General features: G+C 36.3%; 1 protein-coding gene across 4 annotated transcripts in view; it reads left to right on the top strand.

The window, feature by feature from the left end:
- Positions 1–22503, top strand: part of PTPRF (protein tyrosine phosphatase receptor type F) — a 627213-nt gene that overhangs the window by 317517 nt on the left and 287193 nt on the right. For all 4 annotated transcript variants that reach the window (XM_032217661.1, XM_032217663.1, XM_032217660.1 and 1 more), the window contains 2 exons: positions 10460–10605; positions 11960–12101. In XM_032217661.1, the coding sequence (XP_032073552.1) occupies positions 10460–10605; positions 11960–12101 (288 nt within the window). The remainder of the gene's footprint in view (positions 1–10459; positions 10606–11959; positions 12102–22503) is intronic.

The following is a 22503-nucleotide window of genomic DNA, read 5'->3' as shown; positions in this document are numbered from 1 at the left end:
AGTAGGTTAGTGTGTCTGCATCCTATGCTTTCATCTTATCAGTATTAATTATGGTCAGATATACAAGATAGTCCTTCACCTGCAACCTTTCATTTACTGATTGTTCAAAGTTACAGTGACACTGAAAAAAAGTAACTTAAAACTAGTCTTCACACTTATCACTGCATCTCCACATCATAAATCAGAATTTAGGTGCTTGGCAACCAGCATGCATTTAACAATGGGTGGACTGTCCCAGGGTCATGTGATCACCATTTGCAACCTTCCCAGCCAGCTTCCAACAAAAAGTCAATGGGGCAAGCTGGATTTGTTTAATGACCACATGTTTAACTTAACCACTGCAGTGATTCATTTAATAATTGTGGCAGAAAAGGTCATAAAATTGGGCATGATTCACTTAATAGCCTTCTTGTTTAGCAATGGAAATCCTGGTGTCAATTGTGGTTGTAAGTCAATGATTACTATACTGACAAAGTTGGATACAACATAGGAACAATTTCAGCGTAAATAGTTGATCTAATAAATCACTCTGTAAGATAACTTAATTTTAAGTGGTTTTAAGTGGTTCTAAATGATTTCATTTTGCAACAGAATCTTAAACAATGAATAAGCAGTTTCTGCTATTAAAGGTTATGGATGAGGCAAATGTTTTTGCTTTCTAGATCTTTAACCATTCAATGAAGTGAAAAGGACACCCGTGTTCAGTCATCTCTATATTTATTGTTTAATGTGCAAATATCATTTTTATCACAAAGAATGCCAAGTATGTGAAAAAACAATTTTTCGCAGGACATTTAAAAGGGGGGGGGGAATTGTGTTCATGAGCCAAAGCTCTTTGGCTTTGTATTTTTGTTGATTGTTTATATTTAAATTATCCCTCTACCTCTATGCTCTCCAGACAGCCAGGTACTGTATTTAAGGCATAAAGTGAAACTTATTTTGGTATGAAGGGTTCAGTGATCTTGGGCCAAGAGATCTTTTGACTCAGTAGTTCTCAATCTGAGGTCCACGGACTCCTGGAGATCTGCAATGTCGTCACAGGGGATCTGCAAAGGTTTGAAGAAATGTTACAATTTAAATCTTGACTTGGTGGCCCCTGGCCATGGTCTGTGGCCACGAAAAGTATTTAAAAGGGGGTTTATGGGGGTCAACCAAGAAAAGGTTGCGAACCAATGTTTTAACTCAACAGTCAAGGGGATATTCTGCCATTCAGAAATTGTTGTACACTTTCAGAAGTTAAGCCAGCATAAGTACAAACATAGGCGTAGTCTGGTAGTATCTTTTCTGGCTAACAGATTTTTTTTTAAGTAAGTTTTTGTGAACACCAGCTCACTTTCTCAGAGGCATAGATTGACATAAAGTGAAGTGATCTGCAGCTCATGAAAGCATATGCCTTTCCCTTACTTGGATTGTTTCTGCTTTCTTGATTATTATTATTATTATTATTATTATTATTATTATTATTATTATTATTATTATTATTATACAATTGTATCACAGCGGCCAGTTGTTTCGCCGGATTTGGCATTGGTTACTAGTCGGGCCCCACCCAGGGGCCTAGGACGTCGTAACGTATTTTCGTAATATGCGTGCAGATCCAAGCAGTGCGGCTTTTTGCATTTGACTGATGGTGATTTTGTCAATTTTTAACTGTTTTAAATGTAATTCCAGTGCTTTTGGAATAGCACCCAGTGTGCCAATTACCACTGGAATTATCACTGCTGGTTTGTGCCATAGTCGTTGAATTTCGATTTTTAAGTCCTGGTATCTTGCTATTTTTTCATGTTCCTTCTCGGCGACCCTGCTATCACCTGGTATTGCGATGTCTATGATTGTGACCTTATTTTTCTCAACCAGTGTGATGTCTGGTGTATTATGCGCCAGTATTTTGTCGGTTTGTATACGGAAATCCCACAAGATCTTGACCATCTGATTTTCGGTGACTTTTTCAGGCTGATGTTCCCACCAGTTTGTTGCTGTTTTAATATTATAATTTTTGCACAAATTCCAATGGATCATTTGTGCTACTGAATTGTGCCGCAATTTATAATCAGTCTGCGCGATTTTTTTACAGCAGCTGAGTATGTGATCAACAGTTTCATCAGCTTCTTTGCAAAGTCTGCATTTGGCATCATCAGAGGATTTTTCAATTTTGGCCTTAATGGCATTTGTGCGGATAGCTTGTTCTTGCGCAGCCAGGATTATTATTATTATTATTATTATTATTATTATTATTATTATTATTATTATTATTATTATTTGTCAACATTCACTAACACACTAACAGTCCTCCTTCAGTAGTTAAAAACTGAAATCTTTATCTTAAAATAAGGTCTGGGAGGTTTCTATATTTTAAAGGATTGATATGGAGTTAGGGTTCTGATTCTGTGCTGCTGTCAATTAACTTAATTGACAGAATCATTCTAGAGGAAGAGAGGGCAATATTTAGCAACTGCATCAGTTTGAATAAGAGTCAGATGGCAAAAGGGGAGGTAGTTGCCTGAGGCATTAACCACATCTTGTCATATTTTATGTTATGTGTAATCAGCATTTATTCCAAAACCCATGACAAAACAGAGCTCATTACAATCTCTTAGCTTAGCACAACTATTCTGAACCGGACATTTTCCAGATACCATGATGATGAACTTCAGGAATCCCAGCCAGTGTGACAACACACAATAATCCCAACACATTTTTAAAGGGACACTGAAGAAGATTGATTTAACATTAACTTTTCTAGAGGTGTTCAGTATATTCCTTCTACATTTAAGGATTTCAAAGCAAAAGTAGTGATTGAATTGCTGTACAGTTATCAAGTTTGTGCCCTAAAGGAATTAGGCCTTTGGGTTATTTATTAATGATTCTTCAGAAACTTATTTGCGGATTTTCTCTGTACATCTATCATAGAATTGTGTTTGGAGTCTGGGTTTCAGGCTTGTACTTAAATTAATTTATTTAATGTTTTGGCTTAGGTGATGTGAGTGCATCAACCATACTGCTAAATAGTTTATCTTTGAATTAGCAAACTTTCATATGGGCTGGCTTTAATTTTTGCCCCCAACTGTGCTTGTGGAGTGGGTATTGAAATAAGTTCAATGAACATTTATGCCCTTGTGGATTGTACAAAGAAGCAGAGAGACATTTTCTTTTGTTGAATTTATATTACAGAGATATCCACTGGGTTCTAATCTTTTTTTAATCTAGTAAATATATCAGGCAGGTCTCACAAATTCTATGAATCTTTTTCTATCAGATGAGTTTCTAGCAATTCCTGGAAAAGCGACTGTTTTGTTTCATTGCTTCTGATGGATCAAATCAATCCATGAGAAGCAATGATAATTACTTTTTTTTTAATAATTTTATTTTTTATTACATAGACAACATCACATAACAATAGAAAAAAAACAGAGGGAAAAGGAGAGAGAAAAAAAAGGGAAAAAAAACCCCATCATCACATACAATATGTCATTTGATCACAGGTGCATCCCTACTACGTTTCCCCCCATATACACATCTCTCTGTTGTATATTTAATAGACACCACAATAACCTAGGGTTTAAAAGGGGGGGGGGAGACAAAAAAGACCAAAAAAAAACAACCATCATCACATACAGCATGTCGTTTGGTTCAAGTGTTTTAACATCTGCATCTTCAAATAATATTTACCGTCTCAATTATTTCATCTAATATAACTAAAGACCTGATTTTCATTCTACAATATATATTCAGTTAATGTTAACATTATTTCCCCCCAGAAAGTATACTTCTAGTTATTGTTAACCTTGCATTTCATACCTTCAAACAGAGATCTTATTCCTTCATTTTTCAACAAAGCATCGCTGCCTATATATACTAGTTTTCATTTGTTCCCCTATTAGAATTGCTTATCAGCAGCGAAATATCATTACAATAAGTTCTTAACCTTATACATTATATCCCCAGACCTTATATTAATACTTCATTGTGTCATTATTAGATTATTTCACAGCATAATTATATCATCATTTACTTTCTTCAATTAAGGCATAAATATATCATTTTTCATTTCCAAAGTTTTTTTTTCCCCCTAGCCACCGATAAAACAAATCCCATATCTTATAAAATTGTTCATCCTCTTGCTCTCTAATTTCAAATGTCAATTTACTCATTTCAGCACAGTCCATTATTTTTCGGATAACTTCTTCCTGTTTTGGTATTGTTTCGTTTTTCCAGTTTTTTGCAAATACAATTCTGGCTGCTGTTAACACATTTACAATCAGATATTTTAAGTCTTTGTTGTAGGTTTCTGGTATGATCCCCAATAAAAAGACCTCTGGTTTAAAGTCTATTTGTTTGTGTGTCATTTTCTCCAACCACATGTGGATTTTAGTCCAGTATCTTTTAGCTTCAGTGCAAGTCCACCACATGTGGTAGTATGAGCCAGGTATCTTTTTTTTTTTTTTTAAATATATTTTATTCATTTTCACATCCATTTTGCAATCACTTATATACAGGGTATTTGCTATAAGAAAAGAAAAAAAATGAAATAAAACAAAATACAAAGAAAACACTACTCATCATTCACAACCCCACCTAACACTTCCATCCCCCATACACCCCATCTACCCCCTCCAACTTTCCTTTCTCCCTCTAACACTCCCCTCCTACTTCCCTTTCCCCTCAAACCTTCCTTCTCCCCTTACTCCTTCCTTACTCCTCCCTCTTCTTTCCCTCTACCTCCCTCCTTGGTGTATGCCTTTATTCGAGTGTTGTTTAATCTGATAAAAAGTAAAATAAACCAAGGAGAAAGAAAAAAAAAATAAAGAAAGAAAAGAGAGAGAAAAGAAAAAAAGAAAACAACAACAACAACAACAACAAAAACAACCGTATATAAGTACATTCTTGTTCTTATTGAGACTATATTAACACCCACCCACCCACCCCCCACAAATCCCCATCCCTAATCCTCCCGACTTCCCAGAGCCCACACCTGGCACTACCTTCTGTCTAAAGTATCTTGTGTACGTATGGATTAAAAATAAAAATAATATATTAAAGGAAAGAAAAACAAGAAAAAAGAAAGAAAAGAAAAGAGAAAAGGAAAAAAAAAACCACTCTTTGTGTTGAGCTCAGCCCCCCATCTTTATCTATGCTTAAATAGTATAAGTCATTCTATCTATATTTTATTCTCGTCTCTTACTTCTTTGTTATTTACCCCAACCTTCTGTAGACTCTCCCGTTCCTCTTCCTAAACCTTATATTCAGATAAACATTTATACAGATTTGTGTAGGCATCAATATACAATCTAACCAAAAATAATCCCTTCCGATAAAATTTAAGCAACGTGGTTCATGCCACATATTCAAATATTACTTTACAGAAGAATAATCAAACTTTCCCTTCTAATAAAATTTAAACAGCGTAAATAATCTTTCTTAACCTCATTTTCAAACAATAATTCAAAATAATCTAACCAAGCTTTCCCTTCTTAGTAAAGTTTAAGCAGCGTGGATCAAGTATTACTTTACACAAAAATCAGTTTACATTCTATCTTAAGATAATCCCAACCGACTTTCTCTTCTAATAGGATTTAAACAACGTAAATCATTCCGCATGCATTTTACCCTCATCCCTTGCTTGTCTGATATTTACCACTATCAGATTTATGCAGACATTAGTTTAAGATCTAGCTCAAAGTAATTTCACCCAACTTTCCCTTCTAATAAGAATTAAATAGCATGGATCATTCCACATATTCAAATAATACTTTCAACAAAAGTCAGTTAACCTTCTGTTTTAAGGTAGTCCCTTCTAACAAAATTTAAACAACATAATTCATTCCGCATTCATTTTACATCTATCTTAAGATAATCCCAACCGGCTTTCTCTTCTAATAGGATTTAAACAACGTAAATCATTCCGCATATATTTTACCCTCATCCCTTGCTTGTCTGATATTTACCATGCAGACATCAGTTTAAGATCTAGCTCAAAGTAATTTCACCCAACTTTCCCTTCTAATAAGAATTAATCCGCTTTTTCTACCGGAGAGAGGTCGCAAACCCCCATTCGGTCCACAACTTTGGCAAATATTTTAAAATGTCTAAATCCTCGATCTCCGCTTTTCTGCTTCTCCGAGGGAGGAAAGGCTACCCCCTCCATCTTGCAGCCACGCGGCCTGCCGCTTGCCTTCTCCTTCCGCTTGTCTCTCCTCTTTTCCAAGTGAGTCAGGAAGTCCCGCCTTCAAAGTCCTACAATAGAAATCTCGGGCCTCCGAAACAGAGTTAAGACGAAATCTTTGATTCTCAAATGTGACCGTAATGCCGGCTGGGGCCTCCCATCTGTACCGAATCTGTTGATTTCTAAGTTCTTTAGTTAAAAAGGCATAGTCTCTTCTTGCTCTCAACATCTGGAAAGGGATTTCTTTGAAGACAATCAGGTCCTGGTCATCAACTCGGAGACTGTTATTATGAAGCTTTTGCACGATCGCGTTTCTGGATTCTTTTGTGGAGAAATATATAATTATGTCCCTCGGGAGCTGTCGCTGTTCCGCTACCAACGAGTTCTGGCGATAAATTTTCCGAATCTGCCAATCAAAGTTAAGTCCCGGGCTTCCCACCGCATGGCTAAAGGCTTCAGCAAAGGTCTGTTTCAGATTCTCTTGCTCCTTTTCGCGGAGTCCTCTAACTCTTATTGCAAATGCCTTCCTATTAAAATTTATCATCACGAGCTGTTCTTCGGTGTCTCTAATTTTTTGTTGTAATATTTGAATATTAGTAGTCAAATTAAAATTAGCCTTCTCCAAGCTTTCCAATTTATTCTCTATTTCAGCAGAATAATCTGACAGGGCAGACACGGCTGCGAACGTATTCGCCTTCATTTGGTCAATTTTAGACTTTAAATCATCATATAATTCCAATACAAATTCCTTGATTTCTTGTTTAAAATCATTAAATATTTGAAAGAAAAATTCCTGTGTTAAAAATTCTCCAGTAGAGGGCATAGGAGACAAAGGCTGTGATTCCAGTATAAATTCTTTAGATTCTTTAGGCACATTTGTAGCAAGACGCTTCTTTGACCTGGGTGCCATAATAAATAAGCAAATAAGCAGCGCTTTCGCTCCCCTCTGTTTCCAAAGAAAAAGAATTTATTTTGTTAAGGAGCGATCTGCAGGAAGGTAAAACCGGCTAAGTACATCCCCTATCAATCACCAACGGAGAGAAATCGCCATTTTGAAGTCCGTTTAGACAAAGAAGTCTCTAAGGCAAATGGTGCTGGTATTTAAGATAGTAATAAAAGCATAAATCTCACAGGAGTGGGACCCGCCCGTATTAATCCTGGCTTGAAAAAACTTTGCTTTGTCCTGGGGGGGGGGGGGCTCGCCTGTCTGGGGCTGCCAAAAAAGGCAGCTGAGAAGAACTGGCTGGAGATAAAAGCTCCGCTCCCGCTGGATCTAATCTCTGTCCACAGCCAAAAAAAAAGAGAAAGGCTGTGGATTACGAATAGACCCTAGCATACAGAGCTACTCCCTGCCCCTTTCTTAGCCAAAAAGGGGTGATATCTATGATCTTATTTAGATATACAGACCAGATCTCTGAGAGGAGCTCGGTTGAGCCCTCCTCGGCAACAGGCCACGCCCCCCGGAAGTCGTATGAGCCAGGTATCTGGTGACATTTCCAACATTTTTCTGATTTATTCTTGAACATTGATAATTACTTTGTGCTGTATATCAATTGATATTTGGTGAATAGCTTCCTGATTTTAAGTTGTGCTCTCTTTATTCATTTTTATTGTTGTTTCGTTTTATCACTTACGCTGGCTGAAGCCTATTATAAAATAAAATCATGTCATTGCCCTAGCATAATTTGTGAGACTCTATAAATTTGTCCCTCGCTCAATATTTACTATATTTACTTTGCATCAGATGAATTTATATAAGTTAACAGTTTAGCATTTTAAAATAGTAAAGGTTTGCCTGTATATACTTTAAATTTGACATGTAATGGATTCATACATTCACTCAATTTAAGCTGCTTGTCATGTAATTTTAAAAAATTATATATCCTAGAAAATTAAAAGAAGTCCCACAATATAATTGCTTTTAAGTGTGGTTTGCAGGGCAACAAAGGCTTATGTATTTTTTGTGATAATAGATATTGGTTGCTGCTGTATATGCATAGCTTTTCAGATAGCGTAAACTACATCAAATGTGTTTCCAGATCTGCAGTTGTAGACTTCCTACAAAAATCATTTAATATAATTTATTTTACAGTATACGAATCCTTAAATGTTTCACAACAGGAAAATTGGTTGTTTTAATCTACGGTAATTGATGCTTCAGAAAAGCCATGCTAAAAACTATGAGGTAAAAGCTTTAGTGACTTTTTAATTAAAATTATACTGTTGATAGAAATAATTTCAACAAAACAATATAGCTGCAACAATGTGAAGTACATAAACCTGGTATATGAATTATAATACACCCCACTGTTTTTGAAACAGACCTCTGAGGAAATCTATAGGAAAACTGTTACGGTACAAACGCTATGATTTCTTTGCATCATCTTCTGGAATTGGCACAGAAATAATGCATGTTCTAACTCAGACTATCCAAATAATGTAATAGTCAATGGTACTGAAACTGAAAGATTCAAGAGAACCATTTTCAAAAAACAAATTGCATGCATAAATTCCTGGTAAATTGGAGGTATGGAATGAATGGTAACGTTGGAATGAAATAGTCGGGCTGCATTAGCTCTTCATTCTGAGGTATTGAGCACAGAGAAAGATAGAAAAGGAATTAATTTTTTCTAATCTACTGATTCCTAAATATTTCTCCAAAGACCTTGCAGTGTGATGGTCTCAGTTCTTAATATTAATATTCAATATCCCTTTTTAATTTTAGCATTCAAATTACCTGCTGTTAAATAAAAGTGACTGTATTATTCCATGAACTTTTTAGTTGTATTTTTCTGATCCTTTTTTTCAATGCTCAGCTAAATTTGGGATTATGATCCTGTCACTTTAATACATTGCATCATGTGAAAACATTTTTTAAACAAATGTATTTATATTGAATAAAAAAACTGGCTAGATTGACATTTCCTCCCTTCTCAGTCTGAGAATAGTTTGCAGAGTCAGCAAGTAATCTCTGCTCAACTCTTTACAGAAAAGAGCAATCTCTCTCTTTCTCTCACTCTCCTCTCCCTCTCTCACATACACACACTCCCTGTCTCTTTTTTAATAGTATACAATTATTGGGGATTGGCATCACCAGAAGTTTGATTTTTTTTAAAAAAAGTAGCAAGTCTGTATTAAAGAGTTTTTGTGTTTTACGACAATTACAATACTTAGTTCACTGGAAAGGGTGGTGCCCTTTGTCAGAAGCCACATGGGTAAAAAGCTGGAATATGAAGACAGATAGACTAATTAAGTAATTCCATGACAAATAACCTAATAAGCCAAATGGGGGAGAGGTGGTAAGGTATCTGATTAATCCCCCTGTTTATTTTCATTACAGGACACGGTCTTCTGTTGAGGGAGGGAGGCAGCCTGTCAGGCTTGGAAGCCATCTTTGTATAGGACCTCAAGCCTGCCACATATTCAAACATATTCTACTGTGGGAAACTGGGAGGGTGGATTGTATGGAGCATGGGACATATGTAGCCACAATAACATTCCTTCTCTGAAAGTAAAGGTCACCTTGTCCCTGCACCTGGACGGATGTGGATGGGAGGAATCTTCCTTCATAGCAATGGCTGATTGAGCCATGTGATAGACTTGTGGGTGTTGGGGCAGGGTCTTGAACTTTCAACTGAGTGGGGAAAACCTGGAAGCTTTCAGATTCGGGTTTTCCCAGATGTGGCTTCTCTAAGAAAATTGAGCATTAAGGAATTTCAAGCCTCGAACTCTTAGTTGATGGAGGATGGTATTTGAAACCCTGACACAAAGCAAAATAAGCCGTGGATGGATTGATATAGACAGACATGAGAGCAAGTTTGATATAATTGTTAAGGCATCTGGGTAGAAACTAGGAGAATGTGAGTTCTAGTGTCTCTCGGCATGAAGCTGCTGTGTGACCATGAACCAGTCACTCTCTCTCAGCCCTAACAAATAGGCAGTGGCAAACCACTTCTGAAAACTTTGCCAAGATAACTGTAGGGACCCAGGAGTCAACACTGATTCAAAGTGTGTGTGTGTGTGTAATATGTATGCAAGTTTGTGTGTAATGTTAATAGATTATTTGAGTTAGAAATATTCCAAAAACATTCTCAAATTCCTTCCCAAGTTCTTACTTCCGATACGTTTCTTAGGAAAAATAACATGTTTTTAGAAGTGCACAAGCTTGTCATGAGAAAGTTGTGTAAGGCAGCTTTGTGCTGTTGGAGTTAACTTGGTTGTATTTAAAACTCCTAATTTGAAGTGCTATATATTTTAGGTGCTAAATCTCAACAGTTACTTTTTTTTTTCTTATAGGCAAACCAAACTTTATGAAAACCCCTGAAGATCAGATTGGGATTTCTGGTGGTGTTGCCTCCTTTGTATGTCAAGCAACAGGCGAACCAAAACCACGCATCACTTGGATGAAGAAAGGAAAAAAGGTCAGCTCCCAGCGATTTGAGGTATGTAGAAAATAAAGCCATTTACTACTGTTGGTTAAGTTGGGTGTATAACTGCTTTCAGCTCAGAAGCACTATGCTTCTGGGTATTAATTGTTGGAGAAGGATAAGAGAATGCTATTACAGTTATGTCCTGCTTGTCAAGTTCTCAGTTAACAAGACAATTATTCTTATTTAAGGGAAGCAAATTTCATTTTGGAATAACTTCCATGTATAATCATTGTATCATTCCAGTGATGTGATCATTTCTTTCTGCTTATGATTTGAAATTAGATTACTGTAAAGTTATTTAATCCCTATCTCTACTAATATGGAGCCTTTGGGTAGAATTCAGTAGCAAAGGAGTGGAAAAAAGCATGATTTTCTGCATTGCTTTCCATGGTTTCTTCTTGCTCTCCCAGATGGTTCTAAAGAAATCCCAGCACTACACAGCAGAATGTATGGAGTACCCAGTGACTGCAAGAGATTGATGCTATTGATCCCACCCAGTTTCATTTACAGAAACACTTTCTTCAGCAAATTAAAATAAAATAAAATATTCTACTTTTTTCTATTAAAGATCAATTTATAGGTGGTTTTAGAGTAAAGCAAATGCTTATGTTTTAGGATTGGTAAACACTATTTTAATTACTATGGAGCAGACATATAAAAACCCTATTTAACTATTTCTGCCTCTCAGTAAAATCACAAATGGGTCTCTATACTATACTTTGAATGTTTATGCTACCTTTTCCTTTACTCACCCCTCCTCCAAGTACCCATTCCTATTTTAATTTGAGCAAATGGTGGTTTGTTATACTAGCCAAATTTTAGTGTCATAATTCATTCACTGAATATAAGATTAAAATGTTGGTTTAATTAAATTTGAAGTTAAGTAGTATGGCAAACTTTATTCCAGTTATCTTTGGAGTACCTTAAATACTTCTGGAAATCTATGAACATATTTTATCTTAAATCTTTAATATGAATAAATATTGAGTTGAACATCAGTTGCAACCACCCTTGCTTGCTTGCCTGTCATATTTGGAATTTTATCTATATCTAACATAGTAATTTTGTTTTTTGTTTATCTTGGATAATATCAAATCTATTCATACATCTGCAAACATGATTAATTGTAAGAGTAGGATTTTATATTACCTGAAGCCATAGTCATCTGGTTATGTCTGTGGATTTAAGTTTTAACCACAATGACAGTCAAGGAGATGTGCATAGAGGAATGGATGATTTCCCTAGCACTTCATAATTTCACAATTATAGCTGAAAATTTAATATATTAAGATATGCAGAGGTAGTGGTCTTCTATGGATCAGTTGTACTAATAAATTGATAAAAACTTTTCCCTCTCTTGGAAAAGGTTATTGAATTTGATGATGGATCTGGATCAGTTCTGCGGATTCAACCACTACGTGTCCTTCGGGATGAAGCAATTTATGAGTGCATGGCTACCAGCAGTGTTGGCGAGATAAACACTAGTGCCAAGCTTACAGTATTAGAAGGTAGGTAGAACTTGCTTAATTCCTGTGTTGCATTTAAATACTACATGTGATAGCAAAAGCGGGCAATTACTGCTTGGCAACAATAACTTTGTTTAATATTTTGGTGAGAACAGAGTTTAATACTGTAAAATGGGCTATGTCATATATGTGTGTGAGACCAGTAATTTCTGTTTATTTTTCCTGTGGTTTTAATGGAGATTCATCAATGTATAAATATTGTTCAGCTTGTTTTACATTTATAAATGTACAATATAGTACAGAATCAGGTAGATATCTGTACACATTTCTGTTTTTATTTCTTCCGGTAGAGAGTCAGTGATATTGATCAGATACAGTCTGACCAGGAATATTACACCATCCTATCTGGAATTCTCTGGTGTCTTTTTCCTCTGAAGTATATATTACAAACAAAAAATTGACATTTGGAAAGCAAAAGAAGAAAGAGAGGAGTGGAGTGACAGGATTTTGGCTGTAATTGACTGGTTATGTATCAATTGTTTTTGTGATTGTATTACTCTTGTCACCGTTTTATACAAATAAGTATATTTTCAGGAACTTGAAAGGGTAACTCTATCCTGGTTTGAGCCCTGACTAGGACTGCAGGGCCAGTAATCAATGCTATTTGAGTCCTTGCAAGAGCAAATTCATGAACATTTACTCTTTGATGAAGGACTTTGGTTGGTCCTATATGATTATTTCCCAAATAACTAAGTTCATGTCTGAGGAATTTCTTTGTATGAATAAAATGATAGCAGAGGATATTTTGATTCCTCAGATTTTCTTGTCATTAGAACCTTTATAAATTTAAGCAATTGCGTTGGGATTATAAAATGAGACTGAAGTTCAAGAAAATGATATTTCAAGTCCATTTTATTAATGAAGAACAATTGGCTTGGGACAGCTTCTTAAAAGATTGCTGTGAAAATTTTGACCATCATAGCCAATACTATTAGGTTTGCTGATGTTTTAAAATTCTTTCTGATTGTGGATGCTGGTGGCAACCCTACAAAAATGGCCTCAAGAGTCCTCGGGTTGTTCTTGCTTTCTAAGTAATAATGGAATGTAGAAATGCTCTGTATTTTTTTAAATAATTGTCAAGAAAGTCTTGTGTGTTTTATCATAAATATATGCTACGAAAGTATTAACAGAGGTCCTCTAAGACTATACATTAAAGCAGAACTTCACATTCAGTCAGGATTTATTTAGCTTCATTGGTGTCATTTCAGATAGCTAATACAGGATTTGATTTATATTTTTGCCCTGGATTTTGACATTTGTTTTATTTGGTAACATCCTCAATTTGATACATCATAAAGAGGCAAACTGGAGCCAAGAATCCACACATAAGTGAATTTGTTGCAGTTGCTTCCCTGGCCTATCTTTTTGTCTGCATTTCTGTCTCTCTGGCTCCAGATTCTCTTCATGAACAGAATTGCATACATATAATGTAATTGAAAATTATTATTTTCTGTTGATAGGAGAAGAGGTAGATATGCAAACTTTTTCTTTTCTTTTTCCCTTTAGCAGATGATAAGTTGAATAATGTATGAGTCATATTGAGCATTTCTGTCTTTTTCAATTACAACTTGCAACAGTGAAATACTCTTGCATGCCCAGCAGAAGAAAGGTTTGAGCAAATCAAGCAGGAAAGGAGTAGAATCAATAATATATCTCTCCCTCCCCCTCATATACACACACAATAGAAGCTTTAGGGACAGTTGCTGGGCATTACGTCAAAAATTAATAAATATGTGATTGAGTTGTAAGGCTGGGGATTACAGCTTGCATTACAGAGCATTTTAAACAGCGCCATCACACAGAACATAGAGCGGGAAGAATGTTGCAGTATTTCCTGTACTGCATTGAAATGAGTGACATGTCTTATCTTCCTTTTTAGCAGCTCTTCTGGGCCCGATAGAGGCAAGATCAGATTGGCAGCCACTTCTGTATACGTAATCTGTATTCTTTCTGTGCTCCTCTCCTGAAAAAATGGGATCCAGAAGGAACACTAGAAAGAAGGGGAATCAATCTGCTTTTTTCTTAGGCTTTTGGATTTATGTCTTTATACATTTAATTTCTTGTAACATATTAGTGGTGACAAACAATGGATTTCATGATTGGAGCTTCAATTCAATGTGGATAGATTTTATTCCCACAGTAGCCTTAAGCAATTTATATCACATCAAGGCAGTCTGGAGGCAATAAATATATATGACTTAATTCTTTTGTGTTAAGCTGTTTTAATTAGAGTTAAATTTGTGTCCTCTTTTCCCCCCAATCTAAGTTATTTTTGTAAGGCTTCCTTGAAATGTGGCTCCACAATTATGTATTAGCTGAACAATGGCTCCTCTGTGATTTGTTCATGATTTCTGATTCTGCTCTTTAATGATATCAAAGGTGGCTCTTCAGATGCATTAGATTTTAAGTCAATCCAACTTTGCTAGTTGTCTTTGCTTAGGAAGACAGAGGGAAAATGGAGCAGAGTGTAGAATGTATTTATCATGTTTAACTTGGAATTTAGAGAGGAGATTGTATAAGGATGAAAGAGCATATCTGTGTTTCAAAGTCTTATTGATTACTGAACTGTATCATAAGTTTAATTTCTATCACCATCTGCTGGCTTCATCCCAGTTCCTGGAGTTACCCAATATGAAATGCAGTAAATGATAAATATTTGACAGTTACAAATTATTTGTGCAGAAAGCTACATCTCCCAAGACCTGAGACAATATGTTCTTGTAAAATGCATCTAACACCAACTTCTCTGTTTCTACAGCAAACAGTTGATAACACATCTCATTAGTTACACAAGAATCAGTTTGAAAACAAGGAAGTTTGTTCATATTTGTCTCACTCTCTATTATATGTTCCTGCCAAGAAATGGCTCGTCATTAGAAAATCAGAAAAATTGAAGGAAAGGAGATTACATTTGAATATTGCCTCTTAGCCCAAGCATATAAATGAACATTACAGATCATTTTAAAACAAAGGTTTAGGTTAAAACTTTTGAATCATTCATATTATCAGGTCAGCCAAAAAAACTAGCTATTGTAAGCAATGCTCCCATTTTACTTTTCTTTTGGTTCTGAAACTTTTATTTGACCTTTTCAGCATAAAAACAATCTGACTCACAGGAAATACAATGCATGAAATAATTGTTAATAATGTCGTATTCTGCTTTCCAGTCCTTAAAAGCTTCTAAAGAAGGCTAACATTTTGCTTTCAAATTTTCATCTTTAAGTATTTATACAGAATCTATGATCCTGGCATCTCTATTCTTTAATTCTCTTACTTATGCCAAGGTCCCATATCTATATAACTTAATTTTGATCTGTCTTTTTATGTATTATCAGTACTGGTTTCTATAGGAAACAGATAATTTAAGCAACTTTCTCAACATAGATGGGTCTTTCCTGAAAAGGATAGTGTCAGTGAATGTGTACAATTTCAGTTTCTATGTATTATCACAGTTTAAATAAGTGACCAGTGACATATGAAAATGTAACATTTCCACAATGACTAGTTCCACCAAGAAGATTTTTATACAGTGTTATCAATTGAAGTTCATTTTGCAAGATATTTGAAGCAGGAAATGTCACTTCTGGAAAGTTGTAAAATTAATCTTTAAAAAATTAAAGAGAAGCCCTTATGTGAAAATCCTGAACTAGAGATAGAAGAGGTCGTAATAATTGCTCTCTAAATGTTGATATTACTTTTCACCCAATAATAGCTCCTTCATTTTGTTTCAGATATAGTCTTTGAACTTAAAGTAGTCTTAGGAAAAAACTTACTATATATGTAAGGTGACCAGATTTTCAGATTGGTAAAGAGAGACACCATTGACTGGGGGGGGTGGGGGCTTGATTAAAAATTTTATATTTTGTCAAACATGACCTGAACACTGAAACCATCATAAATACGAATCTGTTGCCAAACATCAAAATTTTGATCACGTGACCATGCGGATGCTGCAACGGTCGCTAAGTGTGAAAATGGTCGCTAAGTGTGAAAATGGTCATCAGACACTTTTTTCAATGCCATTGTAACTTTGGTCACTAAATGAACTGTTTGAAAGTTAAGGCTAGCTTGCATTATAATGCCTTATGCTGGCTTACATTTTCAAGAGAGAGAAGCTAAACTCCTTGTTAGAATTGAAATAGAAATGAATAGAGTAGAGTAGAGTAAAATAGAATAGAATAGTTTATTAGCCAAGTATGATTGGACACACAAGGAATTTGTCTTTGGTGAATATGCTCTCAGTGTACATAAAGAAAAATAAAATAGTAAGATAGTGGGATCCTTGCTGCACCAAGCTCAGAAAGCAACGATCCCACAATCTCCTCCACACCTCCTCTTTCCGAAAGAGGAGGTGGGGTGGGGGATCCTTGCTCACCAAGCTCAGAAACCAGCGATTCCACGATCTCCCACATCTCCTCTTTCTCCCCCTCATTCTCTTTTTGGGGGGAAGGAGGAGAAAGGACAAAAAGGAGAAAGAGGGAGAAATGGCTGCAGGGAGAGCAGCGCCCGAGAGAAGCGGGCAAAAAAAGAAAAGAAAGAAAAACCTTCCAACGGCTGAGCCTCTTGGCCCGGGACCGAGCCTCCTCCTCTCTGCGCTGCCTGTAGAAAAACGGTGTGCGTCAGCGCGCGCGCAGGAGGGGAGGGAGCTGAGCGGAGAGAGGGAAACCACTGCCCTCTAAAGGCCACATCGGGAACAACACTTCAGAGAAATAAAAACTTTTTTTTAATGGCGTCCTTTTTACAATTGTTTTCTTTCTTTTGGAAAATCGGGAGTTTTTGAACACGCTGCGGGACACGGGGCAAATTATTAAAAATAGTGACTGTCCCGTCAAAAGCGGGATGTCTGGTCACCTTATATATATGAATTCAGGATATGGGTGAATCTTCAAATTTAGCATAAGCTTATAAATAAAGCAATGCATTTATTTCAGGAAAGTAGAAATGTTCATTTATGAAAATTTTGAATCAATATTTTGGGTAGGAAGTATCCTCTATCACTACAGATAATAACTACTGGTACCTATTGAGATATTATTCAAGAGCAAGAGAGAGGTCAAGGTTGCTTATTTATTTATTATGAATTTAAAAATTAAGAAAATCAAAATCTTCCTTTTATTTGGTGCTGAACAAATAGATTTCAAATAATAAAAAATACAACAATAAGTACAGTAAGGATGTTTTAATAAGAATGTTTTAATCTTATTCTGTAAGATGCTTAGAGTCATTTCCTGATACAGTTAGCATATAAATTGAAAAATAAATAAATAAGTGAATAACATAAAATCAACATCTCTATACTTCTGCAATAAGGCTAATGGCTGCAGTTGGTAGCTTCCTTCTTGAGCTATTAATCTCACTTTATACCTAGATAGGATCCATTTATCCTTTCCATTTATTCAATTAATTAATTGCATTTATGTTTGCTTGTTATTGCAGCCATGTTTTCAACCTGTGTCGAATGTAAAGGATATACAGAAACAGTGACTCTTTATAACTAGGAAGAATGAGTAATAACAAGACATAGGTCCATGCTGTACATTTTCTGCACAACCCTGCATAAATAATACCTTTGAAAAGAAACGTGAAAGCAGAACAGAACAGAATATTGGCCAAGTGTGATTTTCACACAAGAAAGTTATCTCCAATGCATACGCTCTCAGTGTACATAGAAACAAGGTAATATAATCAGTGTACCAGTGGTGGGTTGCAGGTGGTACGTCCCAGTACGCGCGTACTGGAGTCAGCCCGGAGCACCGGATACCATTCCGGTACAGTGCTCCGGAGGGCCCACCGACCCGCCCAAGCTCCTTACTGGAGTTTAAAGGCTTTTGCACTTCTGCACAGGCGCATGGCATATACAGCGCCTATGTGATGCTCCACGGAGCAGCTGGAGCGTTGCGGAGGCGCTTGAACACATGTGCACGCGCTGCACGCGTTCATGAGGATGCTGCTGGCCCCGCTCCAACCGTACCAGTTGGAACGGGATTTGCAACCCACCACTGCAGTGTACATACAAACAAAATGTACATGCAAACACCAAGTGTACATACAAATAACAATATAATCATAAGATACCAAAAGATGGTAGTAGAAAAGATGAGAAGGATAATAATAATAATTTAGCCATACTACATGGGTAAATATCTTTAGGCATAAGACAGTACTGTGCTAATTAGGGATTCAGCAGAGTGATGGCACAAGGGAAAAAACTGTGTCTAGTTGTTTTGGCCTGGTGCAATGCTCTACAGTGGGATCCTGGCGCAGTGGTTAGAATGTAGTACTGCAGGCTATCTCTGCTGACTGCCGATTGCCAGCAGTTCAATTCTCACCTGCTCAAGGTGGATTCAGGCTTCTATCCTTCCAAGGTGGATAAAATAAGGACCCAGATTGTTAGGGGCAATATGCTGACTAAACCGCTTAAAAGAGGCTGTAAAGCACTGTGGAGTGGTATATAAGTCTAAGTACTATTGATATCCTGAGGGGAGGAGTTGAAACAGTTTATGTCCAGGGTGTGAAAGGTCTGTAGAAATATTATTATTGTGCAGTTCCTCCATGTTATCACAAAATATGAGATATTATGTATATTTTTCCAGGAATCAGTAATGTCTCTTAAATCAGTGTTTAAGGTGTCAGGACAAGATACCAATTTATCTTCATTTTATTAAAGTTTCAAAAAATCAGTACAATTTCAATATTTCATATATTTTCTAGCTACTGTATATACTCAAGTATAAGCCTAGTTTTTCAGCCCACTTTTTGGGCTGAAAAAAGCCGCCTCGGCTTATACTCGAGTCAGTGAAAAATTTGCCCGAAATGGAGGAGAAAAAGGGGCGGGGCCATGCCGCTGGGTGACACTCGTGAATGGCCCGGTGCCCCTGTGAGTTTCCTCTCCCTCTGTGTCAGTTTGCCGCGCAGCGCACACCGCACCATCCCCCCTCCTCACGTTCTAATGTAATGCAGGGCTGTCTTACGATTCCCCTTCCTCCCCCTCCTGCCGCTCTGCAACGATGTCCCACCTCCTCCTTGTTATGGCAAGCAGCCACATAGCGATGTCCCACCTCCTCTGGTACAGTGATCCAATGATAGGAATCACTGTGCTGTGTGTCATAGGAGGCGGGACATCGCTCCCGCGGCTGCATGGGACATCATCATCACAGCGGGACATCAGCATCATGAGGTGAGTGAAGTATTTCATTGAATACACCGCTAGTTTACTGTTTTTCTTTGAAATAAATATTCAAAAACATTATTGGTATCTATTTTTATTTTTGAAATTTACCGGTAGCTGCTGCATTTCCCAACCTAGGCTTATACTCGAGTCAATAACTTTTCCAGTTTTTTTGTGGTAAAATTAGGTGCCTCGGCTTATATTCGGGTCGGCCTATACTCGAGTATATACGGTATATTCTTCATTAATCAAGATAATATTCACAGATTTGATAACCCTCCAAATGTAGGGGCCTTTATCTTATCTTTAAAATCTGTTGATAGAAAAGCCTGATTGTATTTCATTCTATTCCATAAAATCTGCTACGGAAGAGTTTGCCTGTAGTTCAGTCCTAAAAGTATCAGTCTAAAATTTTGAATTTTTCTGTATTCTTTTTTGTTTATGTTTTGGTTATTTTCAAGATAGACAGTCTGGACATATTGCCAAGTCTACTGTTTATTTTTAATAAACATTACTAATAATAATGTTTGAAACTGTTTGTAATTTTCAGTATAAAAAGAGAGCTGAAATCACCATCTTTGTAAAGTTATCAACTTTCCCTTGTTTTTCCTTCCTATATCTTTTTTATGATTCTTTCTCTTTAATAACATCACTTGCTTTTTCTTTGATTTTTATGCACCTAATCACCTTTCACTTTTTTCTTTTAAATATAGGTTCTATATATATACATAATAGAATGGTATTTGCATGCTAAAAAAAGTCTTTACAGAGGTTCTATCTCTATGAACGATACTCATCAAATGTATTAAATATTAAAAATAGAATTTCCAGAATTGTAGAAGTAAAACAAATAATTGTCCCTCTTGTCTTCTTGTGTTTAATCAATTCTGGTTTAGTAACAAATGTAGGAACTCATTAATAATTCTATGCAACAGTTGATTTGTGCCAAAAGTGTAACAAAGTAAAATTTCACCCCAAAGATAGATAGATAGATAGATAGATAGATAGATAGATAGATAGATAGATAGATAGATAGATAAATATAGAAATAAGCAAGTAAATTAGAAACTAGCTTCAAGTAATATAAGAAAATACATGAAAGAGCCTATAACTATTAATCACTTCTCTCTTTACCAGTCCACAATGTTGTATAGTATATTAGTACTCTGATAAAGTATTGATAAAATATCCTTATACAAATAGAAGTAGTTCAGTATGAGAAGACCAATTTTTAATATCTTAGCATTTAATGCAATAAACTCTGGAATTTCTCCCAGAAATTAAAGTATTAATAATAGAGCCTAGACTCCCTTATGCATGTGACAAATCAGAGGTAACAGAGATACAAAGAATAATTATATTACTTCATTTATTTGATTAGACTGCTGGTTTCATAGGGATACTATTTATATGCATTGCCAGGGGGTGAATGTGCACGTAATTTGGATAATTAGGAAGAGTGTATAATCAAAGTTCAAATCTGGTTTTACATTAAGTGTGCTTTTTCAACATTAAGCATATACTCTGTGTAAAAAGCTGAAAACCCAGCACTCTGTTTTTTGAATGTATTAAGTGCATCAGTGAATACAAACTACAGGTAGTTTTCTAGCAAAACACTAAAACTAATGCTAAACATTTATATATATGACTGCCTGGTAATGATTCTGGATATTTCTTATCAATCCAGTTTCTTTTATTAGAGAGCTAGAATTTAATAGTCCTTTGTCTCAGTAAATAAGGTCTATATTAAGAAACATCGGGAGCAGCGTATGATCTTCCTTCCATTCTTCAAGATCTCTATGCCCTTTTTATTGAGTTACCATATATACTCGAGTATAGGCCGACCCGAATATAAGCCGAGGCACCTAATTTTACCACAAAAAACTGGAAAAGTTATTGACTCGAGTATAAGCCTAGGGTGGGAAATGCAGCAGCTACCGGTAAATTTCAAAAATAAAAATAGATACCAATAATGTTTTTGAATATTTATTTCAAAGAAAAACAGTAAACTAGCGGTGTATTCAATGAAATACTTCACTCACCTCATGATGCTGATGTCCCGCTATGATGATGATGTCCCATGCAGCCGCGGGAGCGATGTCCCGCCTCCTATGACACACGGCACAGTGATTCCTATCATTGGATCACTGTACCAGAGGAGGTGGGACATTGCTATGTGGCTGCTTGCCATAACAAGGAGGAGGTGGGACATCGTTGCAGAGCGGCAGGAGGGGGAGGAAGGGGAATCGTAAGACAGCCCTGCATTACATTAGAACGTGAGGAGGGGGGATGGTGCGGTGCGCGCTGCGCGGCAAACTGACACAGAGGGAGGGGAAACTCACAGGGGCACTGGGCCATTCACGAGTGTCACCCAGCGGCATGGCCCCGCCCCTTTTTCTCCTCCATTTCGGGCAAATTTTTCACTGACTCGAGTATAAGCCGAGACGGCTTTTTTCAGCCCAAAAAGTGGGCTGAAAAACTAGGCTTATACTCGAGTATATACAGTATGTTAATTTTCAACATGGAAAACTGCACTGTTTTATTTATCATGCTAATCCTTTCCTCTGTAGCTTCAGTCCATTTATCATTTTAGCCCAGCTGGACTAAAATCTCTCCAAGTTCTCTTACTTATCAAGTTTAAATAAAGAAAAACACCATTTATACGTCAAGTAATAACTGTATTTTCTCTAACTATAGCATGTTTTAGCTGTGGTGTAACCCTATGCATCAGCCTATCAGTGCAGTTTGCAAAAATAAATAAATAATTAAGTAAGTAGTTGCAGGTATAATGGTTGAAATGGTTTCTGTTCTGTGAAAAGTTCCTGAACCATAAGGATAAGTCACTGCATTTCATTGTAAAAGGTCAAAATGTCTGTAATCTATATCCAGTTTCACATGGCCAGGAGAATTTTAGCATCTTTTTATTTGCAGTAAGAAAACCAACGTCATAAATTCTAAAAATAAGCAATGCTTGACAGCTTCAATTGTTTGGTCTGGTTGAATGTTAGAGAATGTCCACTGGGCAAACTTACAAGCCTCAAGCAAACAATTTTTTTCTCCCATCAGCTGAGGCTATTAGAGTTTGAGAATCAACTTTAAACTGCTTCAGTGATGGTGGAAGTCTCACAACAGATGAGCAAATTCCCTTGAATCTCAAGACATACATTATTACACATTTATTTTAAATGAACAAGGTAATTAAATAATTGCATACAA

Source organism: Thamnophis elegans, chromosome 5 (assembly GCF_009769535.1).
Source record: "Thamnophis elegans isolate rThaEle1 chromosome 5, rThaEle1.pri, whole genome shotgun sequence".
Taxonomy (NCBI): domain Eukaryota; kingdom Metazoa; phylum Chordata; class Lepidosauria; order Squamata; family Colubridae; genus Thamnophis; species Thamnophis elegans.
This window is presented reverse-complemented; position numbering and strand designations above follow the sequence as displayed.